Source organism: Boeremia exigua, assembly GCF_020726555.1.
Source record: "Boeremia exigua strain MPI-SDFR-AT-0100 chromosome Unknown C7974scaffold_10, whole genome shotgun sequence".
NCBI classification, from domain to species: Eukaryota; Fungi; Ascomycota; class Dothideomycetes; order Pleosporales; family Didymellaceae; genus Boeremia; species Boeremia exigua.
The window spans coordinates 1,402,915-1,422,358 of record NW_025763527.1 but is presented as its reverse complement, the minus strand read 5'-3'; the positions used below and the strand labels follow the sequence as shown (position 1 = coordinate 1,422,358).

At 50.5% G+C, this 19,444-nt stretch overlaps 6 protein-coding genes across 6 annotated transcripts; 2 read left to right on the top strand and 4 right to left on the bottom strand.

The window, feature by feature from the left end:
- Positions 1–5,367: 5,367 nt before the first annotated feature.
- C7974DRAFT_39767 (SART-1 protein) lies at positions 5,368–7,727 on the bottom strand. Its single transcript, XM_046142225.1, has one exon. It carries the CDS (start codon positions 7,448–7,450, stop codon positions 5,429–5,431), a length of 2,022 nt encoding a protein of 673 aa, XP_045994234.1. The 5' UTR covers positions 7,451–7,727; the 3' UTR covers positions 5,368–5,428.
- A 278-nt stretch (positions 7,728–8,005) lies between these two features.
- C7974DRAFT_416280 (peptidyl-tRNA hydrolase PTH2-domain-containing protein) lies at positions 8,006–8,671 on the bottom strand (the record flags this gene model as incomplete). The annotated part of the gene is made up of 2 exons (XM_046143970.1): positions 8,006–8,313; positions 8,380–8,671. 2 exons carry the CDS (start codon positions 8,669–8,671, stop codon positions 8,006–8,008), a joined length of 600 nt encoding a protein of 199 aa, XP_045994233.1.
- A 204-nt stretch (positions 8,672–8,875) lies between these two features.
- On the top strand, positions 8,876–10,598 carry C7974DRAFT_401179 (50S ribosomal protein L24). The gene has a single exon (XM_046142582.1). It carries the CDS (start codon positions 8,944–8,946, stop codon positions 10,426–10,428), a length of 1,485 nt encoding a protein of 494 aa, XP_045994232.1. The 5' UTR covers positions 8,876–8,943; the 3' UTR covers positions 10,429–10,598.
- A 970-nt stretch (positions 10,599–11,568) lies between these two features.
- Positions 11,569–14,349, bottom strand: C7974DRAFT_39762 (LIM-domain binding protein-domain-containing protein). Its single transcript, XM_046142217.1, has 5 exons — positions 13,939–14,349; positions 12,954–13,888; positions 12,618–12,908; positions 12,257–12,565; positions 11,569–12,205 (listed from the first exon to the last, which is right to left on the bottom strand). The coding sequence occupies exons 1-5, from the start codon at positions 14,210–14,212 to the stop codon at positions 11,705–11,707; spliced, it is 2,310 nt and encodes a 769-aa protein (XP_045994231.1). The 5' UTR covers positions 14,213–14,349; the 3' UTR covers positions 11,569–11,704.
- Positions 14,350–16,409: 2,060 nt separating this feature from the next.
- C7974DRAFT_317817 (P-loop containing nucleoside triphosphate hydrolase protein) lies at positions 16,410–18,320 on the top strand (the record flags this gene model as incomplete). Its single annotated transcript, XM_046138621.1, has 8 exons — positions 16,410–16,505; positions 16,565–16,649; positions 16,702–16,721; positions 16,774–16,809; positions 16,857–17,018; positions 17,068–17,393; positions 17,441–17,715; positions 17,767–18,320. The coding sequence occupies 8 exons, from the start codon at positions 16,410–16,412 to the stop codon at positions 18,318–18,320; spliced, it is 1,554 nt and encodes a 517-aa protein (XP_045994230.1).
- Positions 18,321–18,728: 408 nt separating this feature from the next.
- C7974DRAFT_317352 (uncharacterized protein) lies at positions 18,729–19,196 on the bottom strand (the record flags this gene model as incomplete). Its single annotated transcript, XM_046138597.1, has 1 exon — positions 18,729–19,196. The coding sequence occupies one exon, from the start codon at positions 19,194–19,196 to the stop codon at positions 18,729–18,731; it is 468 nt and encodes a 155-aa protein (XP_045994229.1).
- Positions 19,197–19,444: the final 248 nt, after the last annotated feature.

Genomic DNA, 19,444 nt, shown 5'->3' with positions numbered 1-19,444 from the left:
ATAATCTAATATAACTTTTCTAAAGTAATAATCTAAACCTAAAGGCTTTAGTTATTAAGAGGTCTCTAGTATCTTAACTAGAAGTAAGTAATCCTAGAAGTAGTATAGTTAGATATATATTAGACTACTTACTTATAACTAAACACTAGTATAATATTATTTAGAGGCTATTACTAGCTAGGATAAGTTTTTAAGTATAATATATTAATATAGGTAATAAGACCTTCTAATATAGTTCTAATTCTACTATAAGGTATATAGAAGCACTAGGAAAGTTAATAACTAGGGAGAATCTTATTCCTATAGGTCTTATACAAAGAATACTTAAAAACTATCTATCCTAGAACTACTATAGGCTTGCCTTTTATACCTATAAGTCATAGTTAGCTATAGATAGATAAGAAATAGCAATAGGGGTAAGTTAGAACTAAGTTAGAGGGGAGTTAGTTCTAGATAGCTATAGATATATCTAAGGCTTAACTTAGAATTAAGCTAGAGCTAAGTTAGAGGTTATTTAAGTTAGGTAGTATCTTATTTATAAGATTTAAGATTTTAGTAGTTAATTCTTATACTATGTATAAGAAGACTAATAAAGAAACTAGGTAAAGTTAAAGTTAGACTATTTTTTATTTTAGAAAAAATTAGCCTAGTTAACTATTAACTTAAGCTACTAAAAGATCTAAAAATATACTCTATATTCTATATTACTTTATTAGAACTAGCTAATGCTAGTATACTAACTTAAAAAGACTTCTATTACTAAAATAATAGTAATAATAGATAGGAAGTTAAGAAAATAATAAAACATTAAGAAACTAGACTAGATAAAGAATACCTAGTTAAATAGTTAAGATACCTAAACTTAGAAAATATATAGGAACTAGAGACATACCTTACAAACTACTAGATACTACTTTACTAGTACTAAGGTTTGCAAACTTATTAAGATACTTAAGAGTAGACTATATAGTAGAAGAAAAGGCAACCTATATATTAGTAGTAGGATAGGCAATCTCCTTAGCCTAAACATCTTTACTCTCTATATCTATCTTATTTACTAAACACTTAGCCTTCTTTATAGCCCTATCTTTTACTTATATAAGAATCTTCTTATTTTATAGTAGGTATAATATTACCTCTACTAGCAACTTTTTATCTTCTTTAACCTTCTTCTTATATTTAGCCCTAGTCTTATCTAAGGACTCCTAAGATAAGTTAATGCATAGACAACTAATATATATATACTTAGAATATTTTAGGTAGTTATTAGTAGAAGGCATAATAAAATGATTATAACTAGAAGCAAAGTAATAATTATAGGTGTAAAGAAAGTAGGGGGAGGACTAGTCTACTTTCTCCCTAGTCTAGTAGACCTAGACTTACTAGACTAGTAATTTCCTAATAGGGAAGCGTATAGCCTAAAGAGATAACAAAGATATAAAAAAGAGTAGATAATAAAGATATATAATAGTATATATAGCTTATACTCTTAGTTGCTAGGTATAGGATAATATAGGGGGGAATAGAAGTATTTATACTTTCTTCCTCCCTACTATATTACTAAGCAGAATATTCTAGATAATACTAGACTATTCTTATTAGTAATATACTAATAGAATTTCTAAGTAGATTACGCATCTATACACGTAATCTCTATTAATAATAGTAGTATATATTTGTAAGCTTATTCTAGAAGCTTCTCTATACTACTAAGAATAGGATAATTAATATCTCTAGAGCTAGTAGAGCTATAGGCTTAGTAGGCACAGGAAAATACTCTATAGAGTTAGGAGATTCTATATTGTGATTACCTAAGCACTATACCTAACTAGGAATTTACTAGAGTAAAGAGTATTCTAAGTTATCTTAATAACTTTATAATAGGAAATAGGAGTAATAGTATTATGTTAATAGATTTTAATACTTAAGTAGAGTTACTTTTAGGAAGTAGAAGATATAATACTACTATAGACACTAGAGTAGTAGCAGGGTAAGCTTATAAAGAATAGCTAACAGATTTAGAATAAATCTAGAAGAGAGAAGAGCAAGTATTATAATCTACCTTTTATAGCTAAATAGCTACTAATACTTAATAAGTGCTAATATACTTAGTGCAATATTATATAGGCTCTCCTATATAGCATAGTTTTATTATAAGTTATATAATAAGCTTACTCCTTAGTAGTTAAGCTAAAGTAGGTCCTATATAGAGCTTATATAGCTTATGTTAAGCTTAGTAAGCTACTACACTCTCTATAGTATATAGTAAGTAGGAATATAACCCTTATAGTTTGTGTTTAACCTAAGTATTAATCTATAATATTAGATCTTAACCCTAACCTTTAAGCTAGATAGTCTACTCTATACTACTTATTATTACCTCTTACCCTTAAGATAGATAGATTATATCTCTACTCCTTAGTGTAAGACCTCTTTAGTTTCCCTAATAGTATTTATCTCTAAGAACTAATTAAATAGTGCTTATAAGCTTTGCTTAAAGTATAACCTTAATAGTCTAGTTTAGTTAGAAGGTAGTATAGGCTTGCACACCTGCTCTTACTATATAAGAGAGAGTAAGTATAAACTAGCAAATTTAAATTATTTAAGACAAGATTACTAAAGGTAGGGCAGTTAGGCCTAAGTATAATTAGCTAGTAAACAAGGCATGCATAGAGTAGCTTAGGTTGCTACTTATATAAGAGGTAGAAGGAAAGGCGTCTGCTTTATATATATTAAGCTTAAGAGGCAGCGCTTAGTAATTTAGTCCTTAGGATTATAGCTAAAACAATTAGCATAAGGTTCTAGGCATTTAGTAGACCTATAGTATAACTAGATTTACTTAGTTAGTAGATAACTATAATGTGTTAATAGAGAACGTGTGTAAAGCTGCTAAATAGCTGCTTAAACAGCTGCCTAAGTAGTGCTTAATTGTTATAGTGTTGGTGTTGTCTCTATTACTTAGCTATATTGGCTGCTGCTAGTGTACTTAGCAAAATTCGTCTCAAAATCTAAGGGGGGGGGGGGGGGGGGGGTTCACAAAATCGGAACACAAAATTCGACCTGGGGTGGATTAGGCCCTAGGCCGACAAAATTAATATAAGTAAAATAAATTAGCCTTTATATTTTCTAAAAAAAATAGAGTTAAAACTTTAGCCTTTATATTAGAAGTATTAGATACTAGTTATTATCTTAATACTTAAAACTCTACTTAACTATTATTAGCTTAATAATATATAAAATATTAAAAGATCTTAATTTATAGTAGGTAGTATATATTAATATAACTATTAAAACTTTAAGCTTTATAGCTAGAGTATATAAAAAGTTATACTAGATATAGGATTTGCTAGGCATGCACTGACTTTCTGCGCGCATTAGGTGACGGACACTGTAGCCGCTTTCTGTTCGTTATCGTGGATTTGCAAACTTCGAGAGGGGCTTGCGAAGACATTTTTGTAAATGGTGCAGTCCGGTATCTGCATAGAATTGCCAGGGTAGCGGCAGTAAACACAACATTCTTAATACACGTGAGAGGAACTGTCTCAAGAAGCTCTTTCTTCATCAATCATACAAGTAGCTTCTTTGCTCTCCCCTCCTCTCCTTCCCTCTGCTCTCTCTCCAACTATGGACAAAAGTACATAACGAAATCGTCGTCAGTTGGGACAAGACTGTTGGCTACACACCGCGTGACGCAGTAGATATTCAACAACTTTAAACACCCCAGCTCTTCCGCCACTGCCAATGAACCAATTCCGAGCTTTGCACTCAGCGTGGGCCTCAATCCTATGTGGAAATATGAACTGGGGACGCATTCATGGTTAGAGTTTCCACGAATCGCCAAATGGCCGAATGGCAGAAGTTCCAGTTCGCAGTTTGGATCTTGTATGGAGAGGTGTACGTGAACGCGTATGGCAGCATATTTTGTGTTGGCTAACTTTTGAACCCGATTTCAAGTTCATCTGCTCGCATAGCTTGAGCCTATGTGTCGCGTTCGTATCTGATGTGAATTTGATGGGTATAGAGACTCGCGTCTAGAGGTGCGGCCGCGGGATTCTGTGTGCGAGTTGACCTCCAACTAAATGATGAACTGGGCGGCGATGTCCAGTGGTATGCGCAGGTATTCAAGTGCAATAGCATTGGTTCGTTCTATGGGGAAAGCTAATGGGTGAGACGATCCAGAGTAACGTGGATACTGGTGCTGGTTCGATTTGTCCTAGTAAGAATGACCAGCACAGTCTGCGTGCGCTCCACTTCGTGCAGACTAACGAAACTGTCTGATTCAGACTCGTCTGTTGCGTCGTCGTGGTCGCATACAAGGGGAATAGCAGAAGGAAGAGGATGCACCAGATAGTTATCCGTATCTACTGAGATTTCCTAGAGCGATGGACCCGCATTCAGGATCTGGGGTAGGCCCGACAGTTCTGTGCCTGTAATCTGAAGAGGCGCTGTGAAGAAATGGTCAAACTCGGCATTAAGGTTAACAGACCTTCAATGCCATTCTTCGTATATAGTGGCAAAGGTCCTACTAGCTATTCAAGACTTCTTGAGGGCATAGGGAGCACCTGTCTGCGCGGACTGAAGCCAACAGAATGTCGCAGGCATATTGCACATCTTCCTTGCTATGTCGCCTACCTTGCCTTTAGCATTAGGAAGGCCAACACAAGAGCTGTTAGTTGCGGTCCAGATAACATGTTGCATCTAGCAGAACTCCGCCTCTCTCTAGAAGTGCTACAATTGCTTGAGGTCTTTAAGGATAAGCAACTCTAGCAGCTCTTCAAACACCATTGCGGGATTACGCTATAAAATGCTCGCTGGTAAATTTTAAATAAACAGTGTATTTATACTGCAAGATAAAAGCACAATAAAGTGCTTCAACAAATTAGATGAGCGCTAAGCTTGATCTTCACTTTGGTACGCCAATTATAACAACCCAGAAGAGTACTATAGCACGCGGCTGAAAGAGTTCCTCGCACACCAATATGACACCGTATTTTCGGGTGAATTAGCAATGCCGTACTGTCTAAGTTCTCGGTCCCAGTCCCAGTCCCAGTCCCCTTCCCATTCCCACTTTCCAGTCCTATACTCACTCCCAGTCTCTTGGCCTAGAGCTCTAGAGCCTAATCGCGGTTCCTAAGCCCAGAGACTAGGTAGGTACGTGTATGTCCGCAAGTAGAGGCAGCTCGACGCTACGGGTCCTGCGTCTCAGTGCTTGGTAACAAATAGCGCGGGATCGATATCACGCACTGGCGGACAGCACGGCTCGCGGCTGTATCATGATGACGAGAACGCCGCAAACCCGGACTGTTGTATGTAACATGTAATATGTAGAATACCAGGTGAGTTAGAAGCTTCAGCTCAAAGTACAATTCTTTTGAATTTGTTGTATCTTATGAATGTGGGTATTGATTACAGACCTAAGATTTGAACGTTATTGTAAGCGTACACCGGCGGTCTTTAATTTCTTCGCTTGCTGATCGTGAGCACTGCCAACACCACCTGCTCTGGTAACCTCCAACGAGCTTTCAGCCATCTTCTTCTTTTCTTGAGCCACCTTGTCGAGATGCTTCTTCGTCTTCGTGTTCCCGCTTCCTTTTCCGTGGAACTGATGTGACAGCTGCTTGAATGCCTCTTTCTGATTCATTTGGCGGCCGTGTTCGTCTACATAGTTCAGTTCGACGTTGGGCTTGTACTCCTTGTTGAAGATCTCCGCTAGCCTGCGACTTTCACTGGCGTCGGCATTGGTGTTCTGCTTACGTGCCCATTCCTCGCGTTCGCGAGGTGTCATGGTATTCCAGCGGGCAGAGTTGCGCTCACGCTCACGAGCCATCTTGCGCTGGCGTTCAGCATCGCCTTCGGCTCGCTGCTTGTCCGCAAGAAACTTTTGGCGTTCGCGGTAGAGCGCATTCTTTGTGCTTGCATCATTTTCCGCAGCTACAAGACCCCGCTGTCGCAGAAGTGCAAGTGTGGCACCCATGCCTCCATCGACAGTCTTCTCGGCTTCAAGGCCGGTATTGAAATCTTCAGGTGATTTCGCACGGGACTGGCTGCGTTGCTGTGCATCTTCAGCTTCTGCGACTTCAGCATAAGACTGATCCATGGCGAGGTCACCGTCCTCGTCGATGGGTCGTTCAATCTTGACGCCTTCAAGCACATGGCTCGATTTCCCTCGCCGCCTCCTCGCTTCTTCCTCATCATCGTCTGCATTTGCACCAAGATTCTGCACAAACTCAGTTGTCTCATCGATGACCAGACCCTCCACATCGCCTTCTTCAGGAGTTTTTTCCTCCGAATCCGGAGTCGGTTGTGCGGAGGCCTCTTCCCTCATTTGACGAGCTATGTCTTCTGGTCGCATCTTCTTTCGTTTCCTGAGTGCTTTTTGTCGCTGTGCGGCAAGGTTAGCCTGTAAGTCGTCATCATCGATGAAAGACTGGTCAAACACGCTTTTCTTCTTTGGCTTGGGTGCGCTTGATTCGGTGGCATCGAGCTCCATGTGTTCACCAGGATCTTCGACCGCCAATAGCATCATCTCCTCGTCATCTTCAACCCGTTCTCGCTTCGCACTCTTAGATTTCTTCTTCTTTGGCTTCTTCATCTTCGTCTTGGACAAATCCAGGTAGTCATTGAGCGGCGCATCGTCTTGAAGGATGTCGAGACTGATCGCGACTCTCTTCGGCTGCCCAGCCCTTGCAGCTACTGCCTGTACGTCTTCGACGGTTCGTCCTTTGCCATCCAATGTAAAAGCATTACTTTTCTTGCCATCGATCTCTTCGTCATATTGGGCAAGAATGGACTTTTGGCCGCTCTCGTCATTGGGATCATACGCGCGCTTTCGCTTTTTTGAGTCCAGTCGCTCTTGTAGACGCTCTCTCTCTTTCAGGGCCACTGCTTCCAATTCGTCGTCGTCTTCAGCATCGACTGCAGTATCTTTGAGCACTAGAATCTGATCCTCGCCATCATCGAATTGATCGACTTCATGGCCAACTCTGACGCCTGCAAGATCTGTTTCTGTGTACTGCATGGCCTCACGAGCCTGCCGTTCCCGCTCCTCGAGTTCCTTCTGCATCTGCTCGGCCTTGAGGATCTTCTTCTGGCGCTTCTTGCTGCTCTTCAGCCAGGCCATATCGTCATCGTCGTCGTTGTCGTCGGCAAGCCCCTTGCCTTCGAGCTTCGCGGTGCGGGCAGCCTTCTCGCGCTCCCTCTTGATCGCAGCCGCGCGCTCCTCGCGCTTCTTCTTGGCTTCTTGTTCGGCATTGAGCTTCAACCAGTTATCGTGAGCGGCAGCCTGGCGCGTGTCGATCGTGCTTGCTGGTTCCTCGTCTGAGTCGTCGGCTGCGTTCGCGGACTTGAAAGTTGGACCTTCGGGAGCAGCACTGGCGGAGCCGCCTGGAAGCGCGGGCAGGCCCATGGAAAGGCGAATCTTGTTCGCCTCATCGATGCTGAGATCCGCCATCGCTGCGGCGTCTGTTGGAGGTAGGTGCGATGGTGGTGTGCAGAATCCGACCAAGGAGTAGAGTTTAGGCTACACGAGCTACACGAGCTGTTGGCTCAGTGAGAAGAGGTAGGCACTGGCTTGGTATGTCATGGTCGAGGCGCGAAATCGCGCCAAGCGCCACTATTACTAGCGCGCCCGGACCCTGCGCGCGCAGCTACAAAATAAATTTCTACGGCGCGTGGACGTTCTCTTCATCAACAGCCTGTGCCAGTTTTCCCGTCCACCCCTAGGGGTGTGTTCGGTCGAGAGCTGGCAGTTCGTTCGTGACCATGGAGCCGTCTTGATCAGTGGGCGTCAATTTCCGAACGACAGGCTGGAGAGCAAGTCGGTGCGTTGCTGTACATCTGAGCTTGCCGCAAGGTTTGAGCTCGGTGGAAGGTGCGCGCCAGGCAGACTGATTCCTGTTCCCTTTTGCTAGACCGTCGGTCCATGATGCTTGGGACAAACCCAGTTGGCTACATACTTTAAAGCGCGTTCGCGCTGTTACTGGTGACAGTGTGCCGTGGTACCTCTTCACAAGAGCTTCAGGTGGCCAGTTACCTGGTCAATGACTCCCTTCGGCGCAGGCCCAATGCCCAAGACAGTCGCACTCCCACTCGCGATTTGCGTACGGCCGGCGTCATGGATAATGTGCGCAACCAGCCCCAGACTCACAGCCTGAGCCTGCAAGATCTCCAGCTCCTCCTCGCCCTTGACCTGCAACGCTACCTTGGCCTGGCCCATTCGTTCCCAGCGGCTGAGAATAGTCGAGTTTGGTGCGTGTCGTAGGAAGTGCTTGTAGCATGCCAGCGTTGCGTGACCGCACTGTGCACCAATCTTACCTGCGAGGTGGTCAGCATCCACGGGGCCCTCTGTTTTTTCTAGTTTGTATGTAGAGGAATACCAACCCTTTGTCATTCCCAGGTCTGTTCGGACTACCAGCACCATCTTGCACTCTTCACTGTGACCCGGAAACTCAGCAGGTGCAGTGTCGTCATCCTCGTCCTCGTCCTCGTCGTCGCTGGACTCTGCCTCAGACTCGTGTGCCTTCCCGCTCTTTCCCCGTGGCGGCGCAGAGATTGGACTGCCTCCAAACAGGCCGAGTGACTTTGCGGTGCCAAGGAAGTAGCCAGTGACGCCGGCGAGTATTGCACACGCGAGCGCGATGTTCGCCGTCGAGGGTTGCGTGCTGTCCTGCATGGTGTGTGGGAGTGGCGGCTCCTGGGTCTCGGTGCACCAGCTGCGCAAAGTCGAGGGGGCGGCGAGCAGACAGCGGCCGTCTGGATGGTTTGGAACGTGCGACCAGGGTGGTTTGCGCAGAGTCGTCGAGTGCCCGCGCACGCGCGGTGGTCCGCACCGCACCGCGCTATTCCCCGTCTAAGCTCGAAAGATTTCAAGCGACGGACCTCCGCGTCGCTGCCATCGACCCCAACGCCGTGGCCACATCACCGCCGCCGGCCGCCGTATCCATCATGCATCCCCGCTGCCAATTGCTGTCGGGGCACCTGGCCACCGTCGTCCGCCCCGCGTCGTCGGCCCAGCGAGCCTTTAGCACCTCCGCGTCTCTCGCCATCAAGAACCCGCTGCAGCGACGCAAAGGCGGCGACCTCGGCTCCCACCTGCCCAAGCACGTTATATCGCGAGATCGCCACATCCCCGACTACCCGCACGGCGATCATGCGCTGTTCAAGCAGGCCGACAGAGGCCTCTACGGCGAGAAAATGATCCAATTCGGCAACAACGTCTCGCGCAAGACCGAGACGAAGACACGGAGGAAGTGGACGCCCAATGTACTGTCCAAGAGCCTGTATTCGGTTGCGCTGAGAAAGCGGATAAAGCTGCGCGTCACCGCAAATGTGATGAAGACCATTGACCGTGAAGGCGGCCTCGATGAGTACCTGCTCAAGGGTAGTGCTCAGCGTATCAAAGAGCTGGGCCCAATCGGCTGGGCGCTGAGGTGGACCTTGATGCAAAGGCCAGAAGTCATCGATCGACTGCGCGCCGAGGCCGCTGCGTTGGGCATTGACCAGGCCACCATCGACAAGCAGTGGCCGACACCTGCAATGCTCGCTCAACAGAGTTATGCCGAACGGGTATTGGCCCGCGAGCAAGCTCGCGCTCAGCAATCGGAGGTCGAGGGTGTTGACCAGGGCATGTGGGCCGGGGAAGAGGGCGCAGAGGATGTCGTCGACGGCACTGAAGCAACAATCAAAGACGCACTCACCACCCAGGAGGTGGAGGCTCGCAAGAAGGCATATGGCGAGTACGTCTCTGCGACCAAAGCTGCAAGACGGTACGTGGAAAGAGGCCTCGTCGATAGTGAAGAAGAAGGATTGAAGCTCGCCTTCGTCCGCGAGAGAGAGCGTATTGATGCCAGATTGAAGCTTCACGCCCAATTTACCGAGAAAGCCAAGGACATGTTCAGCTCCCAGGATATCAAAGAAATTCAAAAGCGGTTTGGGACACCCAACATGCACATCTCCCAGTTGCGGCGAATTGCATACAGGGAGCATTTGAGCGCCCAGGCAAAGGAAGCTGGTGGCTGGAAAGCATACAATGAAGCCAAACAGGAAGCAAACGCAGAGAAGCTTGCCCAGATCAAGGCCAAAATCGACGTGCTCGGTGGTCCTGAGGCATTGAAGGCCAGCAGAAAGGCTGAGTTTGCAAAGGCTGTTGCGGAGGCCGAGACCGCATCCACGAACCAGGCACTTGACGAGAACAGACGACAGTACCTCGAAAGCGCAATCAACAAGGCGGACATGGCGATCAAAGCCAAGGCTTCCGGTGGTGTTCAGGAGTACGTGGAAATGTCAGTGGAGCAAATCAAGAAAGCGAGCAGCCCAGGCCTTGATGCAATTTTCCGAGCATCGAACAAAGACAAGAATGCTGGTGGTGATGCATGGGCTGCGCTTGTCAACTCGGCGAAGAAACCAGCAGAGAGCAGGCCGAACGCGTAAGGTGGGTTCGCCGATTGTGGGTTTGCTTGTATAACTCTGTTGGAATCTCTTGTACAATTACAGTATCAGTCGGAATAGCGCACTGCCAGACTCCGATAATTTTCCAAATTCTTCGCGCACCAACGTGATAACATACACCAGGTGTGCCCACTATGCTTGCTCTCAGTCCTCGCTCATCTTTGAAAGCGACAAATGTGTCTAGGCAGCCAGTACCCCCTATCTTGTCTACAAGTGTTTGAGCACAAACAGTATGCTGCAAAAAACCGCATGTGATCCCGTCGCTATCATTGCTGCGTCAGCCTATTCGCATATAACTGTGCAAAGCCCCATCACTTCAGCCCAATGTCAAATTCCGTACATCATCCGCAACGTCATTAACGTTGTCGACGAACCAAGGGGCGACTCTTTCTCCGCTTTTCAGCAGTGAGGAGCCCACCCCTCAATGTCACATGGAGGTCAATTCACTCTGTATGATCTGATCGACCAGTCTGACTATGTGCTATCATTTGGAACTGTTCACACAGAACACATCACGTGTAGCCGTGAAGCTTGTGGCATGACATGTAGAAGACATGCTGTCACTTTCGACGGAGGAGATGTTTAAAGGGTGCAGTTCGTCTGTCAATTAACAAACATATTCAGCGTGCTCCACATACTGAGATAAACAAGGGGAGGTGAAGTCGTAAAATCTTGAATTCCGTATAAAGCCATCCAAAACACACCTCTCATGTGCAAACCGTGATGCTTTTCCTATGCACCAACGCGCATCGCAACAGCGCACCCACGCAAGCATACCGTAATGTACAAGAAGTGATTATATAACTCAGGTTGTGAGCAGCGAGGATATGCGCACAGGATGCCTTTGACGCCAAAGGAAGATGGATGACAACAGGGTTGATAAATTAACGGCAACAGATATTCCGCCCAATGGTAAGTTGACAGGTGCGCCAAATGAGATGGTGTATGGAATAATAAGACTGAAAGTCGAAACGCCGCGCTGAACATGATCAAAGACGTGATGCTGTGCAGATGGATGGGAGGGAAGAGACAAGCAGGGCTTGGGCGATGTGGGCTCGACACCTCCAGTCGTGGTCTCCGTGGTACAATTCGCGATCCAGGTCCGTAGTCATGGCTGATGAAGGCGGCTACTGGCACCAATGTCGGGCTGCTTGCACAGTCCGAGGCACACCAGTCAATACATAGTCCAGCCAAAGACCACGGTGGGACCTAGATAGAGTGTCGAACCCGAATGAATTTCAAAGCCGCTGGATGGTGTCTAGTTGGCTCCTTTCATTCTCTTTCCGCCTCCCACTCGCGGACTCTGCTTGATTTTGGGCCCGTCGTCATCTTGGTCTATCTTGACAGTACTCCGCCTTCGCTTCCCTGTGACATTAGGCGAGGTATTAACACTAGCCGTGTGGGAGTTCTGGCTTTGTTGCTTGACCATTTGATGGGACGCGGGTGACGGCGTGTGCATCAAGTGAGGTGATCCATTCATGGCTCCATTGGGCAGTAATTGGTTGGCCATGGCTGGTGACATGAACATGGGTTGACCGGGCTGGCCTGGACCCTGTGGCCCGCGTACCCCAGGCGGCATATTTCCTTGTTGCTGTCCAGAATTCTGCTGTCCTTGCAGTTGGGGGTTCTGTTGTATCATGGCGCCAGAAGTCGTCTGCATCATGTTGTTCCACGATTCCAGCGCTTCGCTAGGCTTCATATTGGAATTTTCGAGATAGTGAGTCATTAAGCTTGACATGTTATTCATCGTTTCGTAGATCTGGTCCGGTCAGTGTCGGTACACACGTAAAGACTGGTGAGAGATGCTGACCTCGAGATAATGCTGGAGCGCGGGAGGTATTCCCAGGTCCGTTACACCAGTACTAAGCAATTTGGACAGAGGTAAGTAAGGTTCTGGCGGTTCTAGTGCGTTGCGTTGTTGCTGTTGCTTGTTCTTGGCCGCGTTTTTATTCATGCGTGGCGACTGATTTGGATTCATCGGATTCGGCGACGGCTGTTGGAACAGGTGTTCGAGAGCATTTCGTGGGATGTACTGTTGATGTCCTGTCCCTTCAAACTGTAGCCATTCCATTTTATCAGAGCCTGACCAGAAAGCTGTTAACTTTCCCGTGTAGACGACCTGTGGTGTTGATTAGTACAAAGACAGATGTGAGCGGCTCAAGAAAACATACCTGGCACTGGTTCTCGTACGTGTAAATGAACTTTGCACGGTCGCAGGTAACTTTGTTCTCCGAGGGTCCCGTGTTCTCCTTAGCTCCGTCCAGTGTGATCTGGATATTCTGGATGTCTGTGTTGAAGACGGTGTAGAAATAGCGTGGCAATGCGGCACAGACGATCTCAAACTGCTTTGTCCGTTCTGCAGACATGGAGTATAGCACGTGGATAAAAGATCCACTCTCGTTGAAGAACTTGTCCACAAAGCTTTGCCATAAAGACACCTGATTTTGCTCTCCACGAGCAGACTAGATCTGTTAGCCACGGCCACGAAATGAGAGCATAGTACTTACAGTGAATTTGCCGAGCTGATCTACAAAGTTCATCAGTTTCAGCGTCCCCTGCCCACTAGGCTGTGCCTGGCTTTGCTTCATCAGGGCAATAGACCGAGCTTGCGCTTGTGCTTGAGCCGCCTGAGCCTGCGCTTGGCTTTGTGCTTGTGCTTGAACCTGTTGTGCCATTGCAGCGTTGCGCTGCTGCATTTGGGCTTGATTCTGGGGCTGCTGGCCGGGTTGCTGGGGAAGGCTAGGAGGCTGAGCCGGCGCTGGTGTTTGCTGCTGAGGTTGAGGTGCCGACTGTTGCGGCTGCGGCTGCTGTTGCGGTTGCTGCTGCTGCTGCTGCTGCGGCTGTGGCTGTTGCGGAGGTTGAGGTTGGGCAGCCGGCGAAGCTTGTCCTTGGTGGCTCATTGCAGACGGCGGGCGCAACGGGCCTTGTGGCGGCTGCGAAGTTGTCGGCGGTCCTTGATTTCCAGACTGGCTGTGATTACTTGACTGTGACTGCGCGTGCTGCATAGCAATTGCTTGCTGTTGATGTAAGTGATGTTGCTGCTGCTGCTGTTGTTGTTGTTGCTGTTGCTGCTGCTGCTGTTGCTGTTGTTGCTGCTGCTGTTGCTGCTGCTGCTGCGCCTGGGCTTGTTGGGCTTGATGCGCGGCTTGGGCTTGGGCTTGTGCCATAGCGACCTGTTGCTGAGGATTGCCTCCCTGTTGGCTTGCCATCTGCTGCTGCTGCTGCAACTGCTGCAGATGTGGCGGTAGCTGCACAAACGATTGACCCATTTGCTGCGCTCGCAGCTGATGCATCTGCTGCGGGGTCATGCCGCCCATGGCATTCGGGAATCCCATGCCCATCCCACCTTGCTGCTGAGCCTGCATTTGCTGGGACTGTTGCTGTCGCATGAAGGCTTGCTGTTGAAGCGCCTGCTGTTGTCGCTGCATCATAGCGGGGTTCACTACGGAGCACTGTTAGCAGATGAGTGGAACACACGCGAGCGGGACTCACTCATTCCGGGGTGCTGCGGCTGCTGCTGCTGGAACATCTGCGCCTGCTGCGGCTGCAGGTGGGAGAGGGCGTGAGCATTGGGCTGCATGCCGGGCTGCATGCCCATCATCGGCCCTGCCTGGCTCACGGGGCCGTTGGGACCCGAGACGCCGGGGTGCATGCCTGGGGGCATGTGCTGGCCGGGGTTGGGGCCTCCGCCGGCCATGGGGTGCCCGGGCGGGAGGCCTTGGGGGTGCATGCCGCCGTTGTGCGGGGGATAGCTCGTCGTCATCATCTTGGGGGCTCACGGTGTGCAGAGGGCGCGTTGCTGGGCGGCGTGCTGGGCGGCTTGCTGGGCGGTGTGCTGGACGGCGCGCTGGACGGCGTGCAGGCGGGGGTCGCGGCTGTGGCTGTGGCCAGCGGCGTCGCGGCCTCAACGGCGGCAGGAGCGGCGGCGGCGGCGGGCGGCAGCGACGCAACGGCGCGTCAAGACAGCGGGCGGGCGGCGGGCGACGGTGCGAGCACGAGACGCGAGCGCGCAGCGGCGGCGAGACGTGGGCTAGGCGCGCAAGCGTCGCGCTGGGCGTGCCGACGGCGGGCGGCGGGCAGACAGGCGGCGACGCAAACAGGAACGGGCGGCGTGCGGGCGCGCTGATGGGCGGCGCGGGCGCAGGCGCGGTGGTGGTGTCGCGGTCGGGGTGCGGGTGCTGGCGCGATGCGTCGGACGGGGCGTGCGGGCGTCGTGGAGAGAACTCGCCCCGAAAACAGGAGAGCGGCCGCAATGGGCGCCGGCGGGTCGTCGGTCGGCGGCGACGATGCGACAATGCGTCCGCCGTGCGCAGAGGGGGCGGGGCCTGAGGGTGCTGGAGACGCGGCGCTCGATGGTGGTGGTGTCGAGGGGATCTGCGAAGCGGCCCAGCGGTGGCTGGACTGCACTGGCTGGACGGGGACGGACGGGGTCGCGCACTCGCTGCACGCTTCCGCGACCACTCGGAGGCTGCGCGGCCGGCTCTGCGATCTCGTCGCGTCTGGGGCGGCAGCTGCGGCGGCGTCTGCTCTGCTCTGCGTCTCCGTCTGCGGCGGCGGCGTCTGCGTCTGCGTCTGCGGCGATGCTCGATGCTCGTCTCGTGTAGCCAGGATCCTCTCCTCCGCCAGCCTGCTGGACGAGTGCAGCGCAGCCCGAGCGCTGCCACTTGGCGCCCACGCTAGCGCGAGCCCTCACTTTTCTCGACCGCTGCACTTTTTCGCCGCCAGCACTTCCCTCTGCCCAACACCGCGCTGCCCGCCGCCGCTGTGCTCGCCGCCGCTCGTGTTGGGCCCTGCGCGCCACACTCACAGGTACGTCGCCGTCTGGCTTCTCTGCTCGTCGCTCCCTTGGCGAGATGATACTCATGCAACTTCTTTTCCAATCCGATTCGACCTTGAAGAAACCAGCGCTGTTCGGTTGCCCTTCGCCGGGCGACTGCTACTTGCCAGTACTGTTGTCTGACCTCCATGTTCACCCTGCGCTTTTGCCCGTTATTTGCTTTGTGCGCTGCTAACGGCCAAGCCTAGATCCCCAACACGTCGAAATGAAACTCAGAATCCGGCGCGCCTAACACTGAGGACGGCGCCCAGCAGCGTCTAGCGAGATTTGCCTGAGCGCTGCAAGTGTGGCTAGCTGCTCTATTTCTACTGACTTCACCCTCTACCAGCCAGCATCGTCTGGTCTCTGGAACCTTTGCTGCAGCCTGCTTGTCTGGTCGCATCCTCACGATGAAAACTTCACAATTCACAGTTTCCACGCTAGCCTCATATGAGAACCTTGTTGGTGGATGATGAGCCTTCATCCTTCCTTGCTGTCTCGTCTTGGGGACTCGACATGCATCGCGTTGCATTTTGCGCCGTGGAAGCTTGTGCTAATAAGCATGATGGACGAGTGGTCTTCACTGCCTTCCTGCCTCAAATGCCTTCGAGATATCATGACAACTCATACACTGACTGCGTACACTGACTGCATACACTGACTATGCGTGCCCTCAAGGGACGGAGTAGCTAAGCAGCGCTGCTGGACGTAATATTATATCAACTACACCGTCTTCCAACGTTCAATTTCACTGCGTGATTGCATCTGTAAATACAAGACAATCCTGTTCCATGCAACCTGCCAACATTTCCAAAACAAACGCGTATCAGGACCTCGATGTACACATGGGCGAATGCCTGGGTCATAGATAGACATGCTTGGTAGACGCGACACTCCAGCCGCCGAGCGCGTGTGGAGTGCATATCCGCTGTCGTGCCCTAATTCAATTTGCTTCGGACCTGCAGTGCTGCAGGCTGGTGGTTATCTCGTGAACGGCAACGGCGTCATTGCGCCAAGCTCCACACTAGCTCCGCCCACCACATCCAACTTCGTCACCTACCAGCGAGTACCACCGCCTATTGCGCCCGCCGAACACTCTGCCTTGAGCGACACGCCCCTCTCCACATCGCTCATCAACACCGCCAGCATGGCCACTCTCGACCCCCGTATGATGTCCGTCCAGCCACGGATACGGTACAACACGATTGGCGGCGTGAACGGCCCTCTCGTCATCCTCGAGAACGTACGCAGCCAGTCAAGGTCCAGCGCAGCGCGACACACGCTTACACGCTTGGTGGATAGGTCAAATTCCCCCGTTTCAATGAGATCGTCTCTCTCACGCTGCCTGATGGTACCGAGCGCTCTGGACAGGTCCTCGAAGCACGAGGTAAGCTGGCGCAACCCTGCATCGGCACCCAGAAGCTAAACTCAACGTATAGGTGATCGCGCCGTCGTCCAGGTACATATAGTCATAGCGATCGGCGCCATACACGTTCCTAATTGCGCTGCAGGTTTTCGAAGGCACATCTGGTATCGATGTCAAGAAGGTACACATCGAAGCCCAGCTAGCAGAAGACGGATCTGACAGACGCAGACCAAAGTCGAGTTCACAGGGCACAGCTTGAAGCTTGGTGTCTCCGAGGATATGCTGGGTCGCATCTTCGATGGATCTGGCAAGGCTATCGACAAGGGACCCAAGGTACTTGCTGAGGACTACCTGGATATCAATGGTAGCCCTATCAACCCATACTCCCGAGTAAGATGACACCATCCAGCCAATACTTGCTCGGAATTGACGCATCTAGGTGTACCCCGAGGAAATGATCTCTACTGGTATCTCCGCCATCGACACCATGAATTCGATTGCTCGTGGCCAAAAGATTCCCATCTTTTCCTCGTCTGGTCTTCCTCACAACGAGATCGCCGCTCAGATTTGCCGACAGGCTAGTCTGGTCAGTGGACCTACCAAGGTCGATAAGGGCGTACATGACGGACATGCGGACAACTTCTCCATCGTGTTCGGCGCCATGGGTGTCAACTTGGAGACGAGCCGTTTCTTTACCAGGGATTTCGAGGAGAACGGTAGCATGGAGCGTGTCACCCTGTTCTTGAACTTGGCAAACGACCCTACGTGAGTGGATTTCTTAGATCTAAATCGACTTTACTGACGCATCACAGCATCGAGCGTATCATTACTCCTCGCCTCGCCCTGACCACTGCCGAGTACTACGCTTACCAGCTCGAAAAGCACGTCCTGGTCATTTTGACTGACTTGTCCTCCTACTGCGATGCCCTCCGTGAGGTGTCTGCCGCCCGTGAAGAAGTCCCCGGTCGTCGTGGATACCCCGGCTACATGTACACGGATTTGTCTACCATCTACGAGCGGGCTGGTCGTGTCGAGGGCAGAAACGGCTCTATCACCCAGATCCCTATTCTGACCATGCCTAACGACGGTGAGCACGCCTTCCATTCTTCCAAATGGCACACTAGCTAACTCCATCCAGATATCACACATCCCATTCCCGATTTGACAGGTTACATTACCGAAGGCCAGATCTTCATTGATCGTCAGCTGTATAACAAGGGTATCTACCCGCCGATTAACGTCCTGCCCTCTCTCTCTCGTCTCATGAAGTCTGCCATTGGCGAGGGCCGAACACGAAAGGACCATGGCGACGTTTCCAACCAGCTGTACGCCAAGTACGCCATCGGTCGCGACGCCGCCGCCATGAAGGCAGTTGTCGGTGAAGAGGCTTTGTCGTCGGAGGATAAGCTGTCCCTCGAGTTCCTCGAGAAATTTGAGCGCTCTTTCATTGCACAGGGTGCGTACGAGTCCCGTAGTATCTTCGAGTCACTTGACCTCGCGTGGTCCCTGCTCCGTATTTTCCCCAAGGAGCTCCTCAACCGTATCCCCGCCAAGGTTCTTGATCAGTACTATCAGAGAAGTCGCGGCCAGGGTGACAACAAGAAGACTGCGGCTGCAAAGGATGCGCGGGACGATGCCGCCCAGAACGAAGGCCAGAACGGACAACAGGATGAGAACCTCATTGATGTATAAAGTTTGAGGGGTGTACAGTCGATCATCAAGTCATAGTCAGCGAAATAGATGTTTTTGGTTCCCTTGAGTAATTACGAGCAATTGTCCAGCACGTTTCGCACACTTGCAGACTGGTGCGGGAACATGAGCGATGACCACAGACGAAAAACATGATCCGTTCATGACCTTACACTATAGTCCTCGCGACTCGTCCCTTGACTCTCGATCACCCTCGCAATCTCGTCCGCCTTTCGCATCTCCAAGCTTCAATAGATCATTTTCAATCCCATAGTCTCATGTCCCCTGAGCTTACAACAGCACCCGCACCTTGATTTGGTGTGTTCGATTATGCACAATCTCGTTTACCTGTTGTTACATCCCAAAACGCCTGTCGCTAACATGCAGTATTACGGCCCCCAATTCCCAGATTCACCTTGCCTTGGGACTCGAATCGTCGAATTCCTCTATGCCAGCCCGAGGGCTACCCATTGGTTCCACCCTTCGCGCTCCTCGATCTGGCACGCTAATCGCAGATGGTTGCTGCGTGTAGAAATTGCCCAGTACCGCCCACATTTTGTCTCGCAGTCCCTGGAACGGTTGCTTGCCGGGTGTGGGATTCATTGGGTCCTGGGCGAAATCGTAGAAGAAGACGCCGTGCACGATAACAAAGCTGATCATGCTCCACTGCACGATTTTGGTCCACTTGTTCCACGTTGGCTTGATCGACTTTAGCCGCGTACGGCGCTTGAATTTGCGCTCGAAGTGGAATTGTTGCTTCTCGGTCAGCTCGCGGAGGTTCGGTGGCCATTTCTTCTTCGCGTGGAATCGGTTACGAGCGAAGTCGAAGGGCGGCAGCTGGCTCTGCTTCCGGCCCAGCAGGCGGTTGATGAAGCCCATCGCCGACATGGCGCTGGCTATGTAGAAGATGACTGGCGAAGATGAGGTTCTGAATGCGACACTGCGGTCCCTCAATTAACGATGTCCGAACAAAGCTCCCGGCAGCTCGTGCAGGGCTCGCGCTAGCTTGCCTTGGCATCGCACTTTTGCTGGAGAGGCGGCCAAAGCGCTACCCAGTCATTCAGTGTCCCGCTTTGACACATCAAACAACCCGCTTTCTTCTTACGCTCCCTTTCACCGCTTCAGAC

What these genes read in the sequence shown, in the direction of transcription:
- C7974DRAFT_39767 (XM_046142225.1), bottom strand. Translation starts at nt 7,450, where the DNA reads ATGGCGGATCTCAGCATCGATGAGGCGAACAAGATTCGCCTTTCCATG.
- C7974DRAFT_401179 (XM_046142582.1), top strand. Translation starts at nt 8,944, where the DNA reads ATGCATCCCCGCTGCCAATTGCTGTCGGGGCACCTGGCCACCGTCGTC.
- C7974DRAFT_39762 (XM_046142217.1), bottom strand. Translation starts at nt 14,212, where the DNA reads ATGATGACGACGAGCTATCCCCCGCACAACGGCGGCATGCACCCCCAA. An exon ending in ATCAGCTCGGCAAATTCACT is followed by an intron (nt 12,909 to 12,953) that starts GTAAGTACTATG and finishes TAACAGATCTAG; the next exon opens with TCTGCTCGTGGAGAGCAAAA. An exon ending in CGTACGAGAACCAGTGCCAG is followed by an intron (nt 12,566 to 12,617) that starts GTATGTTTTCTT and finishes TCAACACCACAG; the next exon opens with GTCGTCTACACGGGAAAGTT.